Source organism: Callospermophilus lateralis, chromosome 2 (genome assembly GCF_048772815.1).
Source record: "Callospermophilus lateralis isolate mCalLat2 chromosome 2, mCalLat2.hap1, whole genome shotgun sequence".
Taxonomy (NCBI): domain Eukaryota; kingdom Metazoa; phylum Chordata; class Mammalia; order Rodentia; family Sciuridae; genus Callospermophilus; species Callospermophilus lateralis.
In genome coordinates this window covers 119,059,076-119,081,011 of record NC_135306.1, presented here as the reverse complement: position 1 = coordinate 119,081,011, position 21,936 = coordinate 119,059,076, and the positions used below count along the sequence as shown (strand labels likewise).

The 21,936-nt window shown below is 35.9% G+C and overlaps 1 protein-coding gene and 1 pseudogene across 1 annotated transcript in view; both read left to right on the top strand.

The window, feature by feature from the left end:
- The window catches only part of Atm (ATM serine/threonine kinase), a 157,510-nt gene that overhangs the window by 60,761 nt on the left and 74,813 nt on the right, over positions 1-21,936 (top strand). Inside the window, exons 30-34 of the mRNA XM_076846443.2 lie at positions 1,840-2,014; positions 2,542-2,706; positions 3,535-3,667; positions 5,122-5,217; positions 7,478-7,649. Coding sequence (XP_076702558.2) covers positions 1,840-2,014; positions 2,542-2,706; positions 3,535-3,667; positions 5,122-5,217; positions 7,478-7,649 — 741 coding nt within the window. The remainder of the gene's footprint in view (positions 1-1,839; positions 2,015-2,541; positions 2,707-3,534; positions 3,668-5,121; positions 5,218-7,477; positions 7,650-21,936) is intronic.
- On the top strand, positions 15,744-15,916 carry LOC143393249 (U2 spliceosomal RNA; annotated as a pseudogene).

Below are 21,936 nucleotides of genomic sequence, written 5' to 3'. Positions count from 1 at the left end.
CATTTCATAATGAAGTCAGGTAACTGAATCGAGATCTTTCTGCTTTTTCATTTGGAGATGTTTATAGTACAGATTTCCCATCAGTGCTACCTTATCTCATTATTTCTTTTTTATTTTGGTGGTGCTACAGATCTAACCCAGGGCCTTACTAATGCTAGGCAAGTGCTCTACCACTGAGCTGCACACACTTAGGCCACATCCTATAATTTTTGATATGTTGAATTTTGACTTTTATTCATTTCTAAACTTAGCATGTTTAAGACAGTTGTTTTGAACTTTTTCTAGTCCAATGTCTTAAGTTTCTTTAGGAACTATTTCTGTCAGTGTTTTGTTTTGTTTTTTTTTTTTAAAGAGAGAGAGAGAGAGAGAGAATTTCAACATTTATTTTTTAGTTATCGGCGGACACATCATCTTTGTTTGTATGTGGTGCTGAGGATCGAACCCGGGCCGCACACATGCCAGGCGAGCGCGCTACCGCTTGAGCCACATCCCCAGCCCTGTTTTGTTCTTTTGAATGGGCAATACTTCCCTGTTTCTTTGTATGCCTTGTAATTTTGTTGCTGAAAACTGGCCATTTCTACTTGTAGTATGATTAAGTCTGGAAATCATATTTTTTTCCTTTTTTTAGAGTTTGACTTCTTTTTCTTTTTTTTTGCTCAATGCTGTAGCAGTTCATAACATTAACCAATTGTTTTTGCAGAATGTATTGCCTTGTGTGGTCACTGAAGGCTCTCTTTCTTGGCTTGTGTTTTGATAATGCTCCACAGAGATTTCCTTGAAAACTGTGAGCATTGTGGGTGTTTGGTACATGAGGGAAACAAAATAAAAATTGTTCTAATGTTTGCAGTTTAGCTCTGTGTTGGTACTTCCCTTCAACACTAGCCAGTTTGCATTGAGCTGTGGGAGCACCTCCAAGTAAAAGCTTAGGGTCTTTTGTAGTCTTTTCTGAGCAAAAGTCTGACTTGGGCGTGTTTGTGGCCTTCTAAATTCTTCCTCAATTGTGAGTACTTCTGAATTTCCCAGAGAAACTCTCCTTTTTGGTATGTCTCAAGAGTAATCTTTTGTTCTATCCAATGTAGGTTATTAACCTTACAAAGTTTCAAGCAGTGCCCTCAACTTTTCTATGTAAGTAAGGGCCCTTAAATGAAACAGCCAAGCCCTTTGCATCAGTCCTAGTCACGTTAGAATAGACATACATAACAGTTTTCGAATAAGGTCTCCTTGCTTCTTTAAGAACCACCATGAACCAAAATCACATACTGTGGGTGTAGGTTGCCATTTTTGTGACTGCTGCTGAGCAGGGAAGGGGACTGGCAAGGACAATTAAAACCACTACAGAAATTTCCTGCAGTTTTTTGGTTGCCTTTTCTGATTTTGCATATTTTTTTTTAATTTTATTTTTTAATTTTTGATGTGTGCATTATGATTACATATGATCATACATGCATGGGATATAATTTGGTTCACTTCAGTTCCCAGTAACTTCCTCTTTCTATCCCTTCCTCACTTCTCCTGTTCCCCTTCCTCTGCTCTACTGATGTAGCATTTTCTTGATTGCTATAAACTTTTGATTTTTTTTACAGAATTTAATATAGTTGATTATGACAGTTCTGCTTGCCTTAAAATGTTTTTGTCAGGTTTGAGCCTAGTGTTACATATTTTGTATTTTGCTAATGTCCCCTCTCTTTTTGACTTATGAACCATTGAAGTGTTAGATATGAGAGTAACTTTTATGTCAAGCGATATCAAAATTAGAAATGTAGAATAAAAATTATTTTTGAATGATTCTATTTCAAAGTACTTTTCTAGAACCTGTTTTTTTTTTTTTTTCCCTCTTAGGCCTTCAAATTTCATGGATGTGTCATTACGCAGCTTCTCTCTTTGTTGTGACCTGTTAGGTCAGGTTTGCCAAACAGCAGTGACTTACTGTAAAGATGCTTTAGAAAAGCATCTTCATGTTATTGTTGGTACACTTATACCCCTTGTGAATGATCAAGTGGAGGTTCAGGAGCAGGTAATTTTCTAATTCCTCTTCAAAATGGTATTTGAGATATGTTGATAAAGTATTATTTTTACTTGATACAGTTAGTAATTTTAATGAAAATGTTTTTTTAAAAAATAGTTGGGAAGACATTCTTAATTAATCTTTGTAATCAGTTACAAAGATTGATTACTTATTTTTCTCTAATAAACAATTATTTAGGTTGCTTTGTTACACTGAAGTGTAGAAGTAGTCAAAAATGGGATAATAGTTTATGCCATTATGATTTTCTGTGATATATTACTTACATGAACTGTTTCACTAATATGGGGATTTTTTTATGTCAGTGACCACCTTGTATAGTCCTTTATATGTTTGTGGAATTGTTTGAAAGCACAGAAACTAAAAAAAGTTGGTATCTTACAAGTAATTAGAATGTTTTATCTGAACTAGGGTGGCAGAGTTTTTAATCAATTATTACAATAGATTTTGGTTTTTTTATTTTGAAATATGATTATAGATTTTCTCCTTTTAATTTTTTCTTTTTAAATTATGTTTAGGTACTGAACTTGTTGAAGTATTTAGTGATAGATAACAAGGATAATGAAAACCTCTATCTCACGATTAAGCTTTTAGATCCTTTTCCTGACCACGTTCTTTTTAAGGATTTGCGTATTACTCAGCAGAATATCAAATACAGTAGAGGGCCTTTTTCACTTTTGGAGGTAATAAAGTTTCATCTTCTTACTATTTGGTATTAGAAAGCATAAAGAGTAGTACTTAAAAATCTCTAATGTTCTAGTGGTAAAAATTGAATTTTTTGTTGTGGTAAAAAGACATGAGATTACCTTCTTAACAAATAAAAAATGAATCTTAATGCATTGTTTTGCATTGAGCTTAAAGTATTGATACCAAAGTCTCCTGGTAAAGAATGAATTTGAATATTTAAGGAATGTGATATAAAAATATTCTTGATTTTAACACACACATAAACTTATGGTCAAGACTGGGGATGTGGCTTAATGGAAGTGTGCTTAACTAGCATGGTCAAGGCCATAGATTGAGTCCTGGAAATTAAAAAAAAAAAAATCTTTAAGATAGTCTGGTCCATTAATAACTTAAAATCACCATCTGATCCTTTGTGGATCAGTTTTATATTTGAATTAGAGATAATATTTAACTTTTTAAAATTTCAATTTTTAATCTTGATAAACTTCAAAACTGTGTTCAGGTGTATTTTTTTCTTATAAATCTTAGTGTAATTTTAAACTTATAGCCTGTATTTTACTATATATCAATATGAAAACAACATATAAAATTACGAAACAGAAATTCAAAATTTTTCCTCTGATCTGTGTTATAATAGAATCTATTAGAATTTAAAGGATTAAAACATTATAGAATTTGAAGTGAAAGAACTTTATTTCTACTTTAGTTTATGAGTTATCTTTCAAAGGCACTTACCAATTTTTTTCTTTTATTAAGTTTTATTCTATAGACTTATCCAGTAAATGTTAAAAGCAAGTTACATTTTAACTAATTTTCTCTTTTAGGAAATTAACCATTTTCTTGCAGTAAGTGATTATGATGCACTTCCATTGACGAGGCTTGAAGGTTTAAAGGATCTTCGAAGACAACTAGAACAACATAAAGATCAGATGATGGACCTTATGAGAGCATCTCAGGGTACTAATTTAAATGTCATGGGTTATTTCTACCTATTTCTTTTTGAAAGAATCTTGTAAGTTCTTCTTTATTTGATTGCCATAGCCATATTTCAGCCCTTCATCATTTCTCATCTAACCATAAAACTGGTCCTAACTAGTCTCCTACTGTGAACTATTCTCATTTAATCTATCCTCTGAAAGAATGATTTTTTTGTTGTTATTTGTTTTGGTGTCAGGGATTAAACCCAGGGCCTCTTAGTCACTCAACCGTATCCCCAGCCTTTTTTTATTCTTTATTTTGAGACAGTCTCATAAGTTGCTGAGGCTAAGTTTGAACTTGGCGATCTTCCTGCCTTAGCCTCCTAAGCCACTGGGATTATAAGAGTGCATCACCATGCCCAGCTCTGTATGATTTCTTTAACTCAAATATGATCATGTTAGTCTACTACCTTAGAAACTTTAACAACTTCCTACTGCCCAAAAGAAAAGTTTTAAATCTTTAGAGCCAAGCCTACAGGGTAATATATCTGTGCCTTGTGCTTAAACCTACTTAAATGAAAGAAATGTGCCTCATTTTAAGCCTTTAAGCTGTGTGTGTTGCGAGTATGTATACATGTTCTTATACATATTTCTACCCTTTTTTTTTTACTCAAGAAAACATCTATTTTTATATTATTTTGATTGAGTTTATGTTATTATGGTATTACACTAAAGAGAAAACTTTTGTACTTGGTTATGATTTTTGTCTTCCTGTACCCATTAATTTCATATTTCTGTTGTATCCTTTTTATCTTTAGTACTTTTTAAAACAGATTTTAGTTTTGACCATTTGAGCTTAGAATGCATTGTTCTGAGATATGTAAAATATGAATACTATTAAATCTTGTTCTCCTGTGTTTATTTTATTGGCTAGATTTGTGTTATGTAATAAAATCACTAGGTGTTGATGGCTATTTAAATTTAAATGGATTAAAATTAGGGAAAATATAAAATTGAGTTTTTTCATTGTATTAACACACTAAGTTGTCACAAGTATATGTAGCTAGTGGATGTCATTCAACAGCACAGATTATAGTCATTTCCATCATTGCAGAAAGATCTACTGGATAGTGCTGGTCTAGATTCTAAATGCTAAATGTTAAAAAATCTAAGGTTCCCAAGGTTCCTTTTAGCTTTCGTGTTGGGTGATTCTTATGTTTCTGATTATTTGCTATTTTGCTAAGTTAATATAGACTTTTCTGCACAAATTTTTGATGAGAGTTTTTCTGCCAAATATTAAATCACTTTCATTTAACGGTGTTTCTTGAAAAATTCAAATTCATACACTGTGTATTTTTGAGCTTTTCATAATGTAAGACATTTTAAAAACTTCATTAAAAATTTCTCATGAGATAATTTAATGTCTGTCCATATTGTAAATAAGAATGTTGTGACTATGGCCATTTAAGCGAATGTTTTTGAAATTACTCCTAGATAACCCACAAGATGGCATTGTGGTAAAGCTAGTTGTCAGCTTGTTGCAGTTATCCAAGATGGCAGTAAACCACACTGGTGAAAGAGAAGTTTTAGGTAAACTATGTATTTGAATGAATTTGAGTTTTTTATGTTCAAGTGGTCATCTTTAATATCCTCAAAATAAGTGAAAGTTTGTCATTTGGATTATTATAGAAATATGAGATGCTAGCCAACATATTTTTGCATTTAAATTCAGGTATCCCCAAGTAGCTGCCTGTTCATATTTTTCTTCCTTAATTATTCATATAAAATGAAAAGTTAATGATTTACATTTGTGAATACTATTACTTTGAAAATGACATATAAATATTTAGGAAAGTTGGAAAGTTAAGTTGCAAAAAATTTGACCTCTGAAATATCTTTCTGTCTATAATTCAGTATCATTTTCTATAACAAATGAGAATGAAAATTTTGAGAGCTAGGTTACACTCAAATATTAAGTCCTTTCCTACTGCCATTTGGGGAGAAATGTAACATATGATAGCCAACATTGTTTCTAGTATAGGTGTTTAAATTTGGTTATCCTAGGATGGAAAATCACGTGTTTAAAGTAAGCTTGAAATTGTCATGCCAGCCTTTCTTCAGTAATGAAATGAGGAGAATAAAATGAGAATAAGAATAATAAAAATGAGAATAAGTGGTGTTTATGGATTCTTGTGCCTTTCAGTATTGTCTTTTTTAATTTCTCAGTGAGAGCCTAGGATTTCTAGTATATGTCTTTTTTTTTTTTTTTTTTTTTTTTTTTGGTGCCAGGGATCAAATCTAAGGGCATTTAAGCACTGAGCCATATTCCCAGCCCACCCCCCCACCCCTTTTAAATGTTTTTTTAGTTGTAGGTGGACACAATATATATATATATTTATTTATTTACTTTTATATGGTGCTGAGGATTGAACCCAGTGCCTCACACATTCTAGGCAAAAGTGCTCTACTACTGAGCTATAACCCCAGCCCCTTGGTAGATTTTTTTTTAATTGAAATATATCTACATATAGAGAAGTATACAGATTCTAGATATGTAGCTTAAATAAATTAACAAGAGTATACTTGTGCATCTATCACCCAAACCAAGAAAGAGAGCCTTAAAAGAACTCTAGAAGCTTCTTGTACCCAGGGATCTATCCCTGTCTAGAGCACTGCTTCTGGGGATAAATGTAATTTGCTATAGGAGTCCTAAGTGGACTTTCATGAGTAGGAAAATTACAGTAGTTTGTATATGTTATTAACATCATACTCAGGGCTGAAAGAATGAACGCTTTCCCCTAATATCAGGAGCAAAACAAGATTTTTCACTTTTACTCCTGTTATTCAACATTATGCAGAAAGTTCTAACCAGAACAATTAGACAAGAAAAAGAAATTTAAAACATCCAAATTGGAAAAGAAAACTTTATTTATATATTTTTTATCCTATATATAAAAAATCCTAGAGAATCAGTAGAAAGCTACTATAGAGCTTATAAACAAATTCATAAAAGTTGCCAGGTATAAGATCAACATATAAAAATTGTTTGTGTTTGTAGGTGGGCATTGTGGTACACACCTGTAATCCCAGCTGCTTTGTAGACTGAAGTTAGGGGATTGCTTGAGCATAGGAATTTGAGAATAGCCTAGGCAACATATCAAGATTCCAAAAAAAAAGAAAAAAAATTAGTTGTTTCTGTTTTTTTTTATAACTAGCAATGAGCAATCTAAAAAGGAAATCAAGAAAGCAATCCCATTTAGAATAGCATTTAAAAGAAAGAATACCTAGGGATAAATTTAATCAAATCGGTGAAAGACATATACACATTCTGTTTGTTAGAAATGAATCACTAAGTGTAGCCTACAATCAAGGGGAAGGGGAATTAAGCTTCACTTTTGAAATAGAGACTATCAGAATATTTGTTGAATGTATTTTAGTAAATACCACCATAACTTGAGAGTAGGATGAGTCTCCTAGGATGCTGAAAACATTCTGTCTTCATGTAGGTAGTGATAACACAAATGGAAAAAATTAAGTAAATTTTCACTGAATTGTGTGTTTTAAGATTTATGGACTTTATGTATGGGAAACCTCAAGAAATTTGAGTTTTAGGATTATTGTACCCATACAATGCCATGTTTAGATTTTTATTCTTAGTATCTGTATTCTCTTATTAATTAATGTCTCCTGGAAGTGATTCCATAGGGGAAAATATCTCTTGCCTACATGGATGATAAGTAAAGGAAATTATATAGTATTTTGTAGCTCCTTATAATCTCCTCATGATCTTTGAAAATACACTTAAATCTTGAAACATGTAACTCTACTGAAATGGAATTTCTGTATCTAGAGGCTGTTGGAAGCTGTTTGGGAGAAGTTGGTCCTATAGATTTTTCTACCATAGCTATACAACATAGCAAAGATACATCTTATACCAAGGCCCTTGAGTTATTTGAAGATAAGGAACTTCAGTGGACATTAGTAGTGTTGATCTACCTGAATAATACATTGGTAGAAGAATGGTGAGTATTTCCTGTATCTCTTACATCTGATCATACTGACTTAATCTGATATTAAAGTACACTTCATGTAAATTTTCATTTCCAATAACTAAGGCATTTAAATTCTTACACTTTTTAAAAGTCTCATGTATTTCTTGAAAAGCATTGTATTTTTATTAATTCATATAATCATTGACCCTACTATGTACCAAGACCTTAATGCAGTGATCAAGATTCCAGATAAGAACTGTGTTAAAATCTACTGAGAGTGCATCAGTTCATCAAAGACCAGGTAGTTCCACAAAGACAATTAAAGTAGAAGAATTTAAAAGGTGACATTTCAGGCACTTGTACAATCAGAGGTGCTTCCATCTTTAGTCGGAGCTTCATTCTGGTCTTAGAGCAAAAGCTTCATAACCACTCAAATTTTGCACTAATCAGACAAAATCTTTTAGTTTTCATTTTTTTTTAATATTTACTTTTTAGTTGTAGTTTGACACAATATCTTTTTTTATTTATTTTTATGTGGTGCTGAGGATTGAACCCAGGGCCTCACACATGCTAGGCAAGTGCTCTACTGCTGAGCCACAATCCCAGCCCATGTTTTTCATTTATTCTCTGTGCAAAACAAATTGCAAAATATTATGAATATTTCAGTTTATTGGTTATGAGACTAAACCCCTACTCCATTATTTATTATTTGACTGATTTATTCCATCACCACCAGTTTGGGAGTTAAGTTAAAAAGATGTTTCCTCCAAATAGGCATTTTTCTGTGTTAAATGTGTTTTGATTTTGTTTCTCTACCTTTTTCCTCCTCATCCTGCCTGCTGTGTTTGTAGTATGGACTCAGTGGACTAATATTTTTCTTTTGTTATTTCTTTGCTTTAAATAGGCTGACATGGTTTCTTTCCCACATTTTATTATAAAAATGGTCAAACATACACCAAAGTTGAAAGAATTTTAAATACTCATATATTCACTTTATAAATTCTAACCATTCTTCTTGTTCATTTATTAATCCATGTCATTTTAAAAATGTTCCATACATAACTTTGAAAGTATTTCTGACACAGTTTTTGAAGGGAGATTTTTCTGTAGGAAATTTGTAAGTATTGATTTATTTGTTTTTCTGAAAAAGATTCATAGATATTAGCATGGCTTAATAGGGAACAGGTAAAAGTTTTTTTGTCTTTCTATAGGACGGGGAAAAAAAAACATCATTAATTGTTGAAGGGACTTTAGCATATACCTTGAATCCCAAAATAGCTGGTTCAGTAAGGTTTCTTTGAGGAAGTACCATTGGATCTAATCTGAGGATCTGGAGTAAACAATAAGATAATTAAGGATAAAGCATCCAAACAGGTAATGCTAGAATACAGATAAGATTGGTCTATTGGAAGAACAGAAAGAAGCCTGGTATGGGGGAAGACGGTAGGAGATGAAATTAGAAAGGTGGGACTAATTCTAATTAAGAAATTTGAATTTTCAAGTATATTAAGAAGCCATGGGTTTTTAGTAGAGTTGGGTCATAATTCAGCTTACATTTTTTACTCTGGTTTTTATATGTCAGATGGATTTCAAAGGCAAAATTGCAAACAGGAAAATCAATTAAGAAATGATTACAGTAGTGCATTGGAGAAATGATGATGATTTGGGTGTCATTAATGGAGATGAAATACATGGATGGAACCAGGCTGTGTTTTGAACATAGAGCCAGTGGGATTTACTGATGAATTGGATATGGAGAAATGAAGACAGAATTTAGGTCTTGGGTGTTTCCTACGGGGTGTTTGTGTGTGTGTGTGTGTGTTGTTTTGTTTTTTTGCTCATTTGTTTTGTTCTCCTTGTTGAACCCAGAGCTTGTGCTAGACAAACGTTCTCCCGCTGAGCTTTACAGTTATAACTAGTAGTTGGATTTATCCAGCTCAAAGATGCATGGAAATCTATTTCAGTTCACAATCCCCCCTTTTTCCTTCTTCCTTCCCTCCACTCTTTTCCTCTACTCTAATAGGCTTTCTTTTACTTTTCTATTAATTTGTATTTGATTGGTTCTTTGTTATCCTATCCTTCCCTTCTTTCCTTTATTTAACTACAGCTTCTACATATAAGAGAAAACATTTAGCCTTTGAGTTTCTGAGTTTATTTAATTTCATTTGGCATGATATTCTCCATTTCCATCTATTTACCAGCAAATGCCATAATTGCATTCTTTGTTATGGCAGAGTGGGACTCCATTGTATACATATACTACAATTACTCAATCCATTTGTCTATTAATGGGCATCTGGATTGATTCCATAATTTAGCTGTTGTGAATTGTGCTGCTATAAATATTGAGGTGGCTGTATCAATGTAGTATGCCAATTTTAGATTGTTTTAGAAAATACCAAGGAGTGGGATAGCTGGGGCATATGGTGGTTCCATCCCTAGTTTTTTGAGGAATTGCCCATACTTTTTTCCAGCGTAGTTGTACTAGTCTACAGTCCTACCAGTGATGTGTACCTTTTTCCCCTCAACCTTGCCAGCATTTACTATTGTTTATATTCCAGATCATTGCCCTTCTGACAGGAAGGAGATGAAATATTACTGTGATTTTTTTTTTTCATTTGTTCTAATGACAGCAGAATGCATTTTGATTCATTGTACACAAATGGAGTACAACTTTTCATTTTTCTGGTTGTACACGATGTTAATCACACCATTTGTGTAATTATACATGTACCTAGGGTAATAATTTTTGTCTCACTCCACCATCTTTCCCATGGCCCCTCTCTTTCCCTCTGCTCAGTCCAAAGTTCCTCCATTATTCCCATGCCCCGCTCCCATTTTGGATCAACATCCACTTGCCAGAGAAAACATTTAGCTTTTGGTTTTTTGGGCTTGGCTTACTTTTCTTAGCATTATATTCTCCAACTTTATCCATTTACTTGCAAATTCGATAATTTCATTCTTTGTTAATGCTGAATAGTATTCCATTGTATATATATACCACAGTTTCTTTATCTGTTCGTCTATTGAAGGGCATCTAGGTTGATTCCACAGTTTAGCTATTTTGAATGGAGCATACTGTAGTATGCTTAAAATGGAGCATACTGTAGTAGACTCAAAGCCAATTTAAGTCCTTTGGGTTTAGATTGAGGAATGGGATGGCTGAGTCAAATGGTGGTTCCATTCCAAGGTTTCTAAGGAATCTCCATACTGCTTTCCAGAGTGATAGCACAATTTGCAGTGCCACCAGCAATGTATGATTGTATCTTTTCCCCCACATCCTCACCAACACTTACTGTTGCTTGTATTCTTGATAATTGCCATTCTGACTGGAGTGAGATGTAATCTTAGAGTAATTTTGATTTGCATTTCTATAATTACTAGAGAAATTGAACATTTTTTCATTGATAGATAGTATATCTTCTTCTGAGAAGTGTCTGTTCAGTTCCTTAGCCCATATATTGATTGGGTTATTAATTTTTTGGTGTTAAGTTTTTTGTGTTCTTTACATATCCTTGAGATTAGTGCTCTCTCTGAAGTGTGTGTAGTAAAGATGTTCTCCCACTCTGTGGGCACTTTCTTCAAGTTATTGATTGTTTTGTTTGCTGAGAAGAAGCTTTCAAATTTCAATCCATCCCATTTATTAATTCTTGATTTTATTTCTTGCACTTTAGGAGTTTGATTAAGAAAGTCAAGATCTAATCCAACATGATGAAGATTAGGGCCTACTTTTTCTCCTATGAGGCACAGGGTCTCTGATCTAATTCCTAGGTCCTTGATCCACTCTGAGTTGAGTTTATGGTGAGAGATAGGGGTTTAATTTTCGTTTTGCTACATACGGTTTTTTCAGCTCTTCCCCCACCATATGCTGAAGAGGCTATCTTGTCACTAATGTATGTTTTCAGCTCCCTTGTCTAATATGAAATAACTGTATTTATGTGGGTTTGTCTCTGTGGGTACTATTCTGTACCTTTTGTCTACATGTCTGTTTTGGTACCAATACCTTGCCATGTTTGTTACTGTAGCTCTGTAGTATAGTCTAAGGTTGGATATTGTGATGCTTCCTCCTTTACTCTTCTTACGAGGATTGCTTTGGCTATTCTGTGTCTCATATTTTTCCAAATGAATTTCATGATTGCTTTTTCTCTTTCTATGAGGAATTTTAATTCTAATTAAAATCCCAACAACATTAAATTAAATCTGTATAATGCTTTTGGTAGTATGGCCATTTAGACGGTATTCTTCCTATCCAAGAATATGGGAGATCTTTTCATCTACTAAAGTCTTCTTCAATCTCTTTCTTTAGTGTTCTGTAGTTTTTATTTTAGTGATTTTTCACCTCTTTTGTTAGATTGATTCCCAAGTATTTTTTTTTTAAGGCTATTCTGAATGTGGTAATTTTCCTAATTTCTATTTCAGAGGGTTCATCACTGATGCATAGAAATGCATTTGAGGGCTGCGATTGTAGCTCAGTGGGTGGTCACTTGCTTTTCATGCGTGAGGCACTGGGTTCAATCCTCAGCACCACGTTAAAAAATAAATAAATTAATTAAAAATATTGTGTCCATCTACAACTAAAAAATATATTTTTTTTATTGGTTGCTCAAAACATTACTATGATCTTGACATATCATATATCATACATTTGATTCAAATGGGGTATGAATTCTTATTACAGATTGTAGGATCATATTGGTTATATAGCCACGTTTATACATACTACCATACTAGTATCTGTTGTATTATGCTGCCTTTCCTATCCCCTTCCTATCCCCCATCCCGTCCCCTTCCCTTCCATCCCCTCACATCCTTTTATATGTAATTTTGTATAACAGTGAGGGTCTCCTTCCATCTTCCGTGCAATTCCCATTCTGTCTCCCATTCCCTCCCACCTCTCATCCCTACTTAGTGGTAATCTTCTCATGCTCTTCCTCCCTGCTCTGTTTTGAGTTTCTTTCCTTATATCAAAGAAGACATTTGGCATTTGTCTTTTAGGGATTGGCTAACTTCACTTAGCATAATCTGCTCTAATGCCTCCATTTCCCTGCAAATGCCATGATTTTGTTACTTTTTAGTGCTGAGTAATATTCTGTTGTGTATAAATGCCACATTTTTTTTATCCATTCATCTATTGAAGGGCATCTAGTTGATTCCACTGTCTAGCTATTGTGAATTGTGCTGCTATGAACATTGATGTAGCTGTATCCCTGTAGTATGCTCTTTCTAGGTCTTTGGGGAATAGTCTGAGAAGGGGAATAGCTGGGTTGAATGGTGGTTCCATTCCCAGCTTTCCAAGGAATCTCCATACTGATTTCTAAATTGGCCACACCAATTTGCAGTCCCACCAACAATGTACAAATGTACCCTTTTCCCCACATTCTCGCCAGCACTTGTTGTTGTTTGACTTCATAATGGCTGCCATTCTTACTGGAGTGAGATGGTATCTTAAAATGGTTTTAATTTGCATTTCTCTGATTGCTAGAGATGGTGAGCATTTTTTCGTGTATTTATTGATTGATTGTATATCCTTCTCCGAGAAATGTCTGTTCCCTTGGCCCATTTGTCGATTGGGTTATTTGTTTTCTTATTGTTTAATTTTTTGAGTTCTTTGTATACTCTGGATATTAGGACTCCATCTGAAGTGTGTGAAGGGTAAAAATTTGTTCCCAGGATGTAGTTTCCCTATTTACCTCTCTTATTGTTTCTCTTGCTGAGCAAAAACTTTTTAGTTTGGGTCCCATTTGTTGATTCTTGATTTTAACTCTTGTGCTATAGGTGTCCTATTAAGGAATTTGGAGCCCAACCCCACGAGATGGAGATTAGAGCCAACTTTTTCTTCTATTAGACGCAGAGTCTCTGATTTGATATCAAGCTCCTTGATCCATTTTGAGTTAACTTTTGTGCATGGCAAGAGAAAAGGATTCAGTTTCCTTTTGTTGCATATTGATTTCCAGTTTTCCCAGCACCCTTTGTTGAAGATGCTATCCTTTCTCCATTACATGCTTTTAGCACCTTTCTCTAATATAAGGTAGTTGTAATTTTGTGGATTGGTCTCTGTGTCCTCTATTCTGTACCATTGGTCTACCCGCCTATTTTGGTACCAGTATCATGCTGTTTTTGTTACTATTGCTCTGTAGTATAGCTTAAAGTCTGGTATTGCTATACCACCAGTTTCTCTCTTCCTGCTCAGAATTGCTTTTGCTATTCTGGGTCTTTTATTTTTCCAGATGAATTTCATGATTGCTTTATCTATTTCTTCGAGAAATGCCGTTGGGATTTTGATTGGCATTGCATTAAACCTATAGAATACTTTTGGTAATATTTTGATGATGTTAGTTCTGCCTATCCATGAACAGGGTATATCTTTCCATCTTCTAAGGTCTTCTTCTATTTCTCTCCTTAGGTTCTGTAGTTTTCATTGTATAGGTCTTTCACCTCTTTTGTTAGGTTGATTCCCAAGTATTTTATTTATTTATTTATTTATTTTTGAGGATATTGTGAATGGGGTGGTTGTCCTCATTTCCATTTCAGAGGATTTGTCACTGATATACAGGAATGCCTTTGATTTATGCATGTTGATTTTATATCCTGCCTAACATTTATTGATTCCTGTATATTGAACCAGCCTTGCATCCCAGGGATGAATTCTACTTGATCATGGTGCACAATCTTTTTGATATGTTTTTGTATCCGATTTGCCAGAATTTTATTGAGGATTTTTGCATCTAAGTTCATTAGAGAGATTGGTCTATAGTTTTCTTTCTTTGAAGTGTCTTTGTCTGGTTTAGGAATCAGGGTGATGTTGGACTCGTAGAATGAATTTGGAAGAGCTCCCTCTTTTTCTATTTCCTGAAATAGCTTGAAAAGTATTGGTATTAGTTCTTCTTTAAAGGTTTTGTAAAACTCTGCTGTATACCCATCTGGTCCTGGGCTGTTCTTGGTTGGTAGTCTTTTGATGGCTTCTTCTATTTCCTCCATTGATAATGGTCTCTTTAAATTGTGTGTATCCTCCTGACTCAATCTGGGAAAATCATATGACTTAAGAAATTTATCGATGTCTTCACTATCTTCTATTTTATTGGAATATAAGGTTTCAAAATAATTTCTAATTATCTTCTGTATTTCTGTCGTGTCTGCTGTGATATTGCCTTTTTCATCCCGAATGCTAGTAATTTGAGTTCTCTTCTTCTCTTCCTTAGCATGGCTAAGGGTCTGTCGATCTTATTGATTTTTTTCAAAGAACCAACTTTTAATTTTGTCAATTTTTTCAATTGTTTCTTTTGTTTCAATTTCATTGATTTGAGCTCTGATTTTAATTATTTATTGCTTTCTACTACATTTACTGTTGTTTTGCTCTTCTTTTTCTAGGGTTTTGAGATGGAGTGTGCGATCATTTGTTGGTTTTTTTCTTTTGTTGAGGAATGAACTCAAAGCAATGAATTTACCTCTGAGAACTGCTTTCAGTATGTCCCATAGATTGTGATATCTCATGTCTGTGTTTTCATTTATCTCTAAGAATTTTTTGATTTCCTCCTTTATGTCTTCTGTAACCCATTGATCATTCAGTAACCTATTGTTCATTCTCCAAGTGATATAGGATTTTTCCTTCCTTTTATCGTTGATTTCCAGTTTCATTCCATTACGATCGGATAAGATGCATGGTGTTATCTCTACTCTTTATAATTTCTAAGAGTTGCCCTATGGCATAAAAATGGTCTATTTTTTTTTAAGAGAGAGAGAATTTTTTAATATTTATTTATTTATTTTATAATTTTTATTGTTGGTTGTTGAAAACATTACATAGTTCTTGATACATCATATTTCACATTTTGATTCAAGTGGGTTATGAACTCCCATTTTTACCCCATATACAGATTGCAGAATCACATCGGTTACACATCCACTGAATTATATATTGCCATACTAGTGTCTGTTGTATTCTGCTGCCTTTCCTATCCTCTGCTATCCCCCCTCCCCTTCCCTCCCCTCCTCTCTTCTCTCTCTACCCCATCTACTGTAATTCATTTCTCCCCATTGTCTTTTTTTTTCCCTTTCCCCTCACTTTCTCTTGTATGTAATTTTGTATAACCCTGAGGGTCTCCTTCCATTTCCATGCAATTTCCCTTCGCTTCTCGGCCTTTTGGCTAAGATCAAGTGTAGTATCTGTTCTTATCAGTAATATTTATTTTTTAGTTTTCAGCGGACACAACATCTTTGTTTGTATGTGGTGCTGAGGATTGAACCCGGGCTGCACACATGCCAGGCAAGTGTGCTACCGCTTGAGCCACATTCCCAGCCCCAATATATGGTCTATTTTTGAGAAGGAACCATGTGCTGCTGTGAAAAAAGTATATCCGCTTGATGATGGTTGATATATTCTATATATGTCAACTAAGTCTAGATTATTAATTGTATTATTGAGTTCCATAGTTTCTTTATTCAACTTTTGTTTGGAAGATCTGTCCAATGGTGAGAGAGGTGTGTTGAAGTCACCCATAATTATTGTGTTGTGTTCTATTTGACTCTTGAACTTGAGGAGAGTTTGTTTTATGAATGTAGCAGCACCATTCTTTGGTGCATACATATTGATAATTGTTATGTCTTGTTGTGAATGGTTCCCTTTAACAGTATATAGTGTCCTTCTTTATCCCTTTTGATTAACTTAGGCTTGAAGTCCACTTTATTCGATATGAGGATGGCCACCCCGGCTTGCTTCCGAGAACCATGTGAGTGGTATGAGTTTTCCCATCCTTTTACCTTCAGCCTGTATATGTCTTTTCCTATCAGATGAGTCTCCTGAAGGCAGCATATTGTTAGATCTATTTTTTTAATCCAGGTTACCAGTCTATGTCACTTTATTGATGAGTTAAGCCATTAACATTTAGGGTTACTATTGATAAATGGTTTGTTCTCCCAGTCACGGTTGTTTATTTATTCATTTATTTATTTTTAATTTGGTTTGTTTTTCCCTCTTTGATTAGTCCCCCCCCCCGCACCCCCGCTTTACTGAGGTACTTCCCACTGTTGGTTTTGGTGGTGGTTTTTCATTTCCTCTTCATGTATTGTTTTACCCAAAATGCTTTGCTGTGCTGGTTTTTTGGCTCAGAATTCTTTTAATTTTTGTTTATCGTGAAAGATTTTTATTTTGTTGTCAAACCTGAAGCATAATTTTGCTGGATACAGTATTCTTGGTTGGCACCCATTATCTTTTAGTGTTTGAAATACGTTGTTCCAGGATCTTCTCGCTTTCAGCATCTGTGATTAAAAATCAGCCGTTAACCTAATTGGTATACCCCTGAATATAATCTGCCTCCTTTCTCTTGTGCCTTTTAATATTCTCTCCTTGTTCTGTATGTTGGATATCTTCATAATAATGTGTCTTGGAGTTGGTCTATTTCGGTTTTGTATGTTCAGTGTCCTGTAGGCTTCTAGGATTTGGACATCCGTTTCATTTTTCATGTCTGGAAAGTTTTCTAAAATTATTTCATTCATCAGATTGCTCATTCCTTTGGTTTGGACCTCTATACCTTCCTCTATCCCAATGACTCTTAAATTTGTTTTTTTTTATGATATCCCATATCTCTTGGATGCTTTGCTGTGGTTTCTTACCAGCCTTTCTGAATTGCCTGGACTCTTTTCGAGATGATATATTTTGTCTTCATTGTCTGATGTTCTGACTTCTACTTGATCTACTATACTGGTAATACTCTCATTTGTTTTTAATTTAGTTTATAGTTGCCTTCATTTCTAGGATTATTGTTTGATTTTTTTTAATAACCTCTCTCTCCTGGTAGAGTTGTTCTTTTGCTTCTTGAATTTGTTTTATGTAATTTGTTGTCAAAGTGTTCTTTCATTGTTTGCATTTGCTATCTAATGACCTCTTTAAGCTTCCATTCCATCTCAGTCAGGTATGCCTTGATTTCTTTATCTGACAATTTTTCTGATGCCTCTAGGTTCTTTTGTAAATTTAAGCTATCCTGCATTGTTTGTAATTCTTTTTTTCCTTGTTTTGTCATGATGCTCACATTACTTTCCAGCTCTGTTTGACTGCTGTGTTACTACTACTCCTATAAATTTGTTTTGGTTTTGTATATCTCCGGGATCCCTCCTTTGTCATGGGAGACTATGTCTAGAGATGTTGGGTTTTATTGTACTTTAAAGCAAATTCATTCGTTTCATAAAGGGCGTGCAGTTTCTGATGGCATATAGCAATCTGTGGTTTGGTCTTAGAACTTTATGTTTAGGTCGGTGATGTGATTGTATGAAGATTAGAATACCTTAGCTGCCTTGGAAGATTCTTCTACTGAAGGGGGATATTAACAGGAGAATGGACCAGAGTATTTGGGGGAAGCTAGGGACTTGGGAGCACTATAGACCGCCTGGGAACATTCACCTATATGCATTTAGTAAATTACACGTTATAGAAGTTTTAATGCAAGGGAGGGAAGGTAGGGGAAGGGGAAGGAAGAAGTCACTAAAGAGAAAGAGAAAGAAAGAAAAATGGGTAGAATAAAAGAAAAGAGAAAAAATTGAAAAGAAAAGAGAAAAAAAAAAGGATAAATGCAGTCTTAGAGTTCTATTTTCTTCTCTTCCAGTAGATGGAGCTGTGCCCTCCGGGCCATGCTTCTGCCCTCAATATGCCAGAAACAATCCCTAGGAGGTGCCTCCTCTTCCCCAACTGGGCGGCTCACCAATCCTGGTACCGTTCCTTGTCTCCAACGTGCCCCCTCCCCCATCTTCTCCTGTCATCCAGGGCCCCACTCAGCGGTGCCGTTCTCCACAGAAGTAGTTACACTCCAGGCCTGCAGCCCCCTGGGTACCCTGTTCTCTTGAACCACTGGACACTCTCTCTGTTTGCCATTCACCCAGTCCCCAAGGTTGTGGAGTGCAGGGGCTGTCAGCTTGTTTTGCGTGATTCCCTCCAGTAGCCATACCCCCGGGAGCTGGCGAAAAATGACTGGGCTGTCGCTGCTGGTGGGAGAGGGAGTTTGAGTTCAGGTGCCCCTCCTGATTCCCTCGGCTCCTATAATCACGCTCACGGAGAGCTGGGAAGAGATTTTTGAGATTTCCCAGCTGTATGGAGAGGGAGAGCTGGCTGAGGGTCACACTCCTGTGGTCGCTGATTTCACTGCGATCCCATTTGCCAAACTCTGATGTCGTCAGTTCTCTGCTATGGTGGACACTGGTCTCCTTGCTGGGGTGTCTGATGGGAAGGGTGGTTCTGGTCTGTCTTTCCTAAATCCCTACCGCAGATCTCAGTCCACTTGCCCATGGAGGCTCCGTTGGCACCTCCTCAAAAGATCCTCAAAAGATCTGAAGTTTTGTTTCTCTACGCCTCTCAAGGGTCTCTGTAGCACTGAGTCGCGGTGGGTCCACGGTGAATTAGTGGCAGTTTGCCAATCAACCAGCCAGTATCTCCGCGTGCGGGGTGGCCTGGATTCACCTGCGCCCGAGCTCGCTGTGGCCTCTGAGAAGCTCAAACTCATCGCTTAGGTTTCATCTCAGCCCAACTTTGCTGGACATTCCTGAACAGACAGCATCCAGTCATTCTGAAGTCTCTCTCTGCCAGTCTACCATGCGGCCAGCGCAGTGGTTTCATTAATGAGGTTCTTGGCATAAAAGTTAGCTAGCGAGATTGAAATAAACACACAGACTCAGTTACCTTTTTCTATGACCAGGTCCGAGACGGCTCCCCTCTCTGGTTTTTTCCACTAACCGCCCGGCAGGGCAGCTAGGATTACTCAGGGCTAACAGGAGAGAGAGAGAGCGAGCACGCCAGGGAGTAGCCTTTTATTGGGGAGCAAGAAATTCAGGGGAGAATTCCATCCAATGAAGGTTGAATGGGGGCCGCACTCCAAGGTCAGGGTCAGTGATTGGGCCTCCGGGGTCAGTGGTCAGTTACACCCACACACGGACAGGTTCTTTCAACAGGAGAGGGCCGGGAAAGCTCCGACACAGCCAGAGCGCCTCAGACTCTAACCGGGAGTCACCCAGTCACGTGTGAGAATGGCTCCCGACATATTCCCCCTTTCTTTTCGCAAAAATGAGACGGCAGTTCACTCTCCGGAGTTTCTGCATTCTTGTTCTGAAGACTCGCCATCCTACAATTACAACGCAATAAAGAATTAGCAGCAAAGAGAATAATCCAATAATGTACCAGGCCGAGTGTTTGAGAATATTTCCAGGGTTGAATCCATTTAACTCCTTCAATATTTGGTTAGCCAAAGAAGAAGGATCTGAAAAATCAGCTCTATTATTCTGAATGTCTTGGATATGGTGACGAAGTTCCAGAATATCCAAGCTATTATTACTATTTTGCCAAATACCTAACAAATGGTTTTTAACCTTCTCCCAATCCCAGAGAGAAGCATTGTACTTGGCAGCTGTAACACACACATACTTATAATTAGCATGGCATTTAAGCCTTTCTTTAAATTTTAAGGCTGAAAGTTCATTACCTATGTCAATAACAGTTGCCTCTAAGGCGTTTAATTTAGTTTCAATCTTTTCATCAATATTTACTTGATTACGTAGAGCCTTGGAAGTATTTTGAGCTAAATTATTAAGAAATTTTGCATGCTGAATATTCTGAGACAATGTCAGAGACGCAGAGACAGTTGATGCAATAAAAGAGACTAGCGCCAAAACACCAACAATTATAACTCCAATAGCACGTTTAGGTCTTGCCAGCTGGGCATGAATTTGCTGTAAGACTTGTAAACCAGCATCAGCATACCATGGCTCTGAAATATTAGCAGGTAATAAAACAAAAGAGGGCTGATGAAGTATCAGCACTCCTTTTCCTCCATTATACCTAGTAATACAATTGGTTAGGTTACATTTATTACAAGTAACAATATATCTGTCATCTATCCATTTAACTTTTACATTTCCAATAATTAAAACATAAGGAGATTGGACACAAGCTCGTAAGCCATAGCAAGATCCCTCTTTATAGTTCTTGCCAATAAATCTTGGTAAGGGTTTGTCTGTAAAATGTAAGAATTCTGAGGCAGCAATTAAACGCCAAATATCTTTTTGAACACCACCTTTACTATAAGTCAAAATATTACTAACAAATCCTGCAGGTGTCATAGCAGAATTTCTTCGTAATTGTCTCTTATCAATTTTTGGAGACCAGTCCAAAATATACCCACTATCTTTAGACACCTTATGTTGTACAGGAAGGGGATTTATACAATCCATCCATTTAGGAAAGGTGCCAATCTCAATTGTAGAACTATTTGGACAGTGGTGTATCTGGAGGTTTTGTAGAAATGACTGGCTTATTATGGGAAAGTCCCATCTTAATTATTGATCTAGTATTAGGTTTCAAATCTCCATAAATAGAATTATTTGTCAGTCTAGGTCTACCAATCGCTGTCTTTTCTTCGAATGATACTTTCAGACAGCCAGCATGTTTATCGTGGGACCAACACAAGGGTAATTGGGCACTATAGCCAGAATAATTAAATCTAGTCACATGATTGGGAGTAATATGAGTATCTGTAAATCCTCCCATCATGAATGAGTCATTAGTAAATACTGGAATAGATTCTCCAGTCCACACAGCTGGGTGTACCAGGGGTGGATCTGGGAAATATGTCCAGTAAGTGTCTACTTGATTCCCCTTTACCTGACAGCCCAGTAGGGCAATTACTGTTGCTACCATCATCATTGGGGTCCTCTTTTTTCCTAGGTCTCGAAGTATTCGGGAAGCCTGGGTTGTTAGCTTCTTCACGTCTTCCCATGAAATCAGCTTTTTGGCTGGGTCAATCTGGTCTTTCTTCATCCTTTTCCGATATCTCCTCCTTCTGGATGGGGGCTCCTCTGGGTCGATCCTCAGTCGCTTGAATCTGGGTTCTATCTCTTCCATGTCTGATAGCACGTTCAGGCACCCAAATAGGACGAGAAGAATTTTCTGGGAAAATACAAGCATGCCCTCTGCCCCATATAATCACCGGGTCTGGGCCCTTCCACTGACCGGTCTGTAAATCTTTCCACAAAACTCTGCCTAAAGGGCCTGTTACTGAGGGAGACATTTGTCTCTCAGCAGCAGTGTGACCTTCTGCGTCACAGTTTAAAAAATTTAAAACAAACAAGGCATGATTAAGGCTATTTTGGGGAGTCATAAGCCTATCCCCCCTTTTTAATTTTTGTAATTGAAGTTTAATAGATAAATGAGCTCGTTCTACAATGGCTTGACCTTGGGGGTTATAAGGAATTCCTGTTTTATGATTAATTTTAAACTCTTGACAAAATTGTTGAAAAGAAGAGCTCACATAAGCTGGAGCATTATCTGTTTTAATCTGCATAG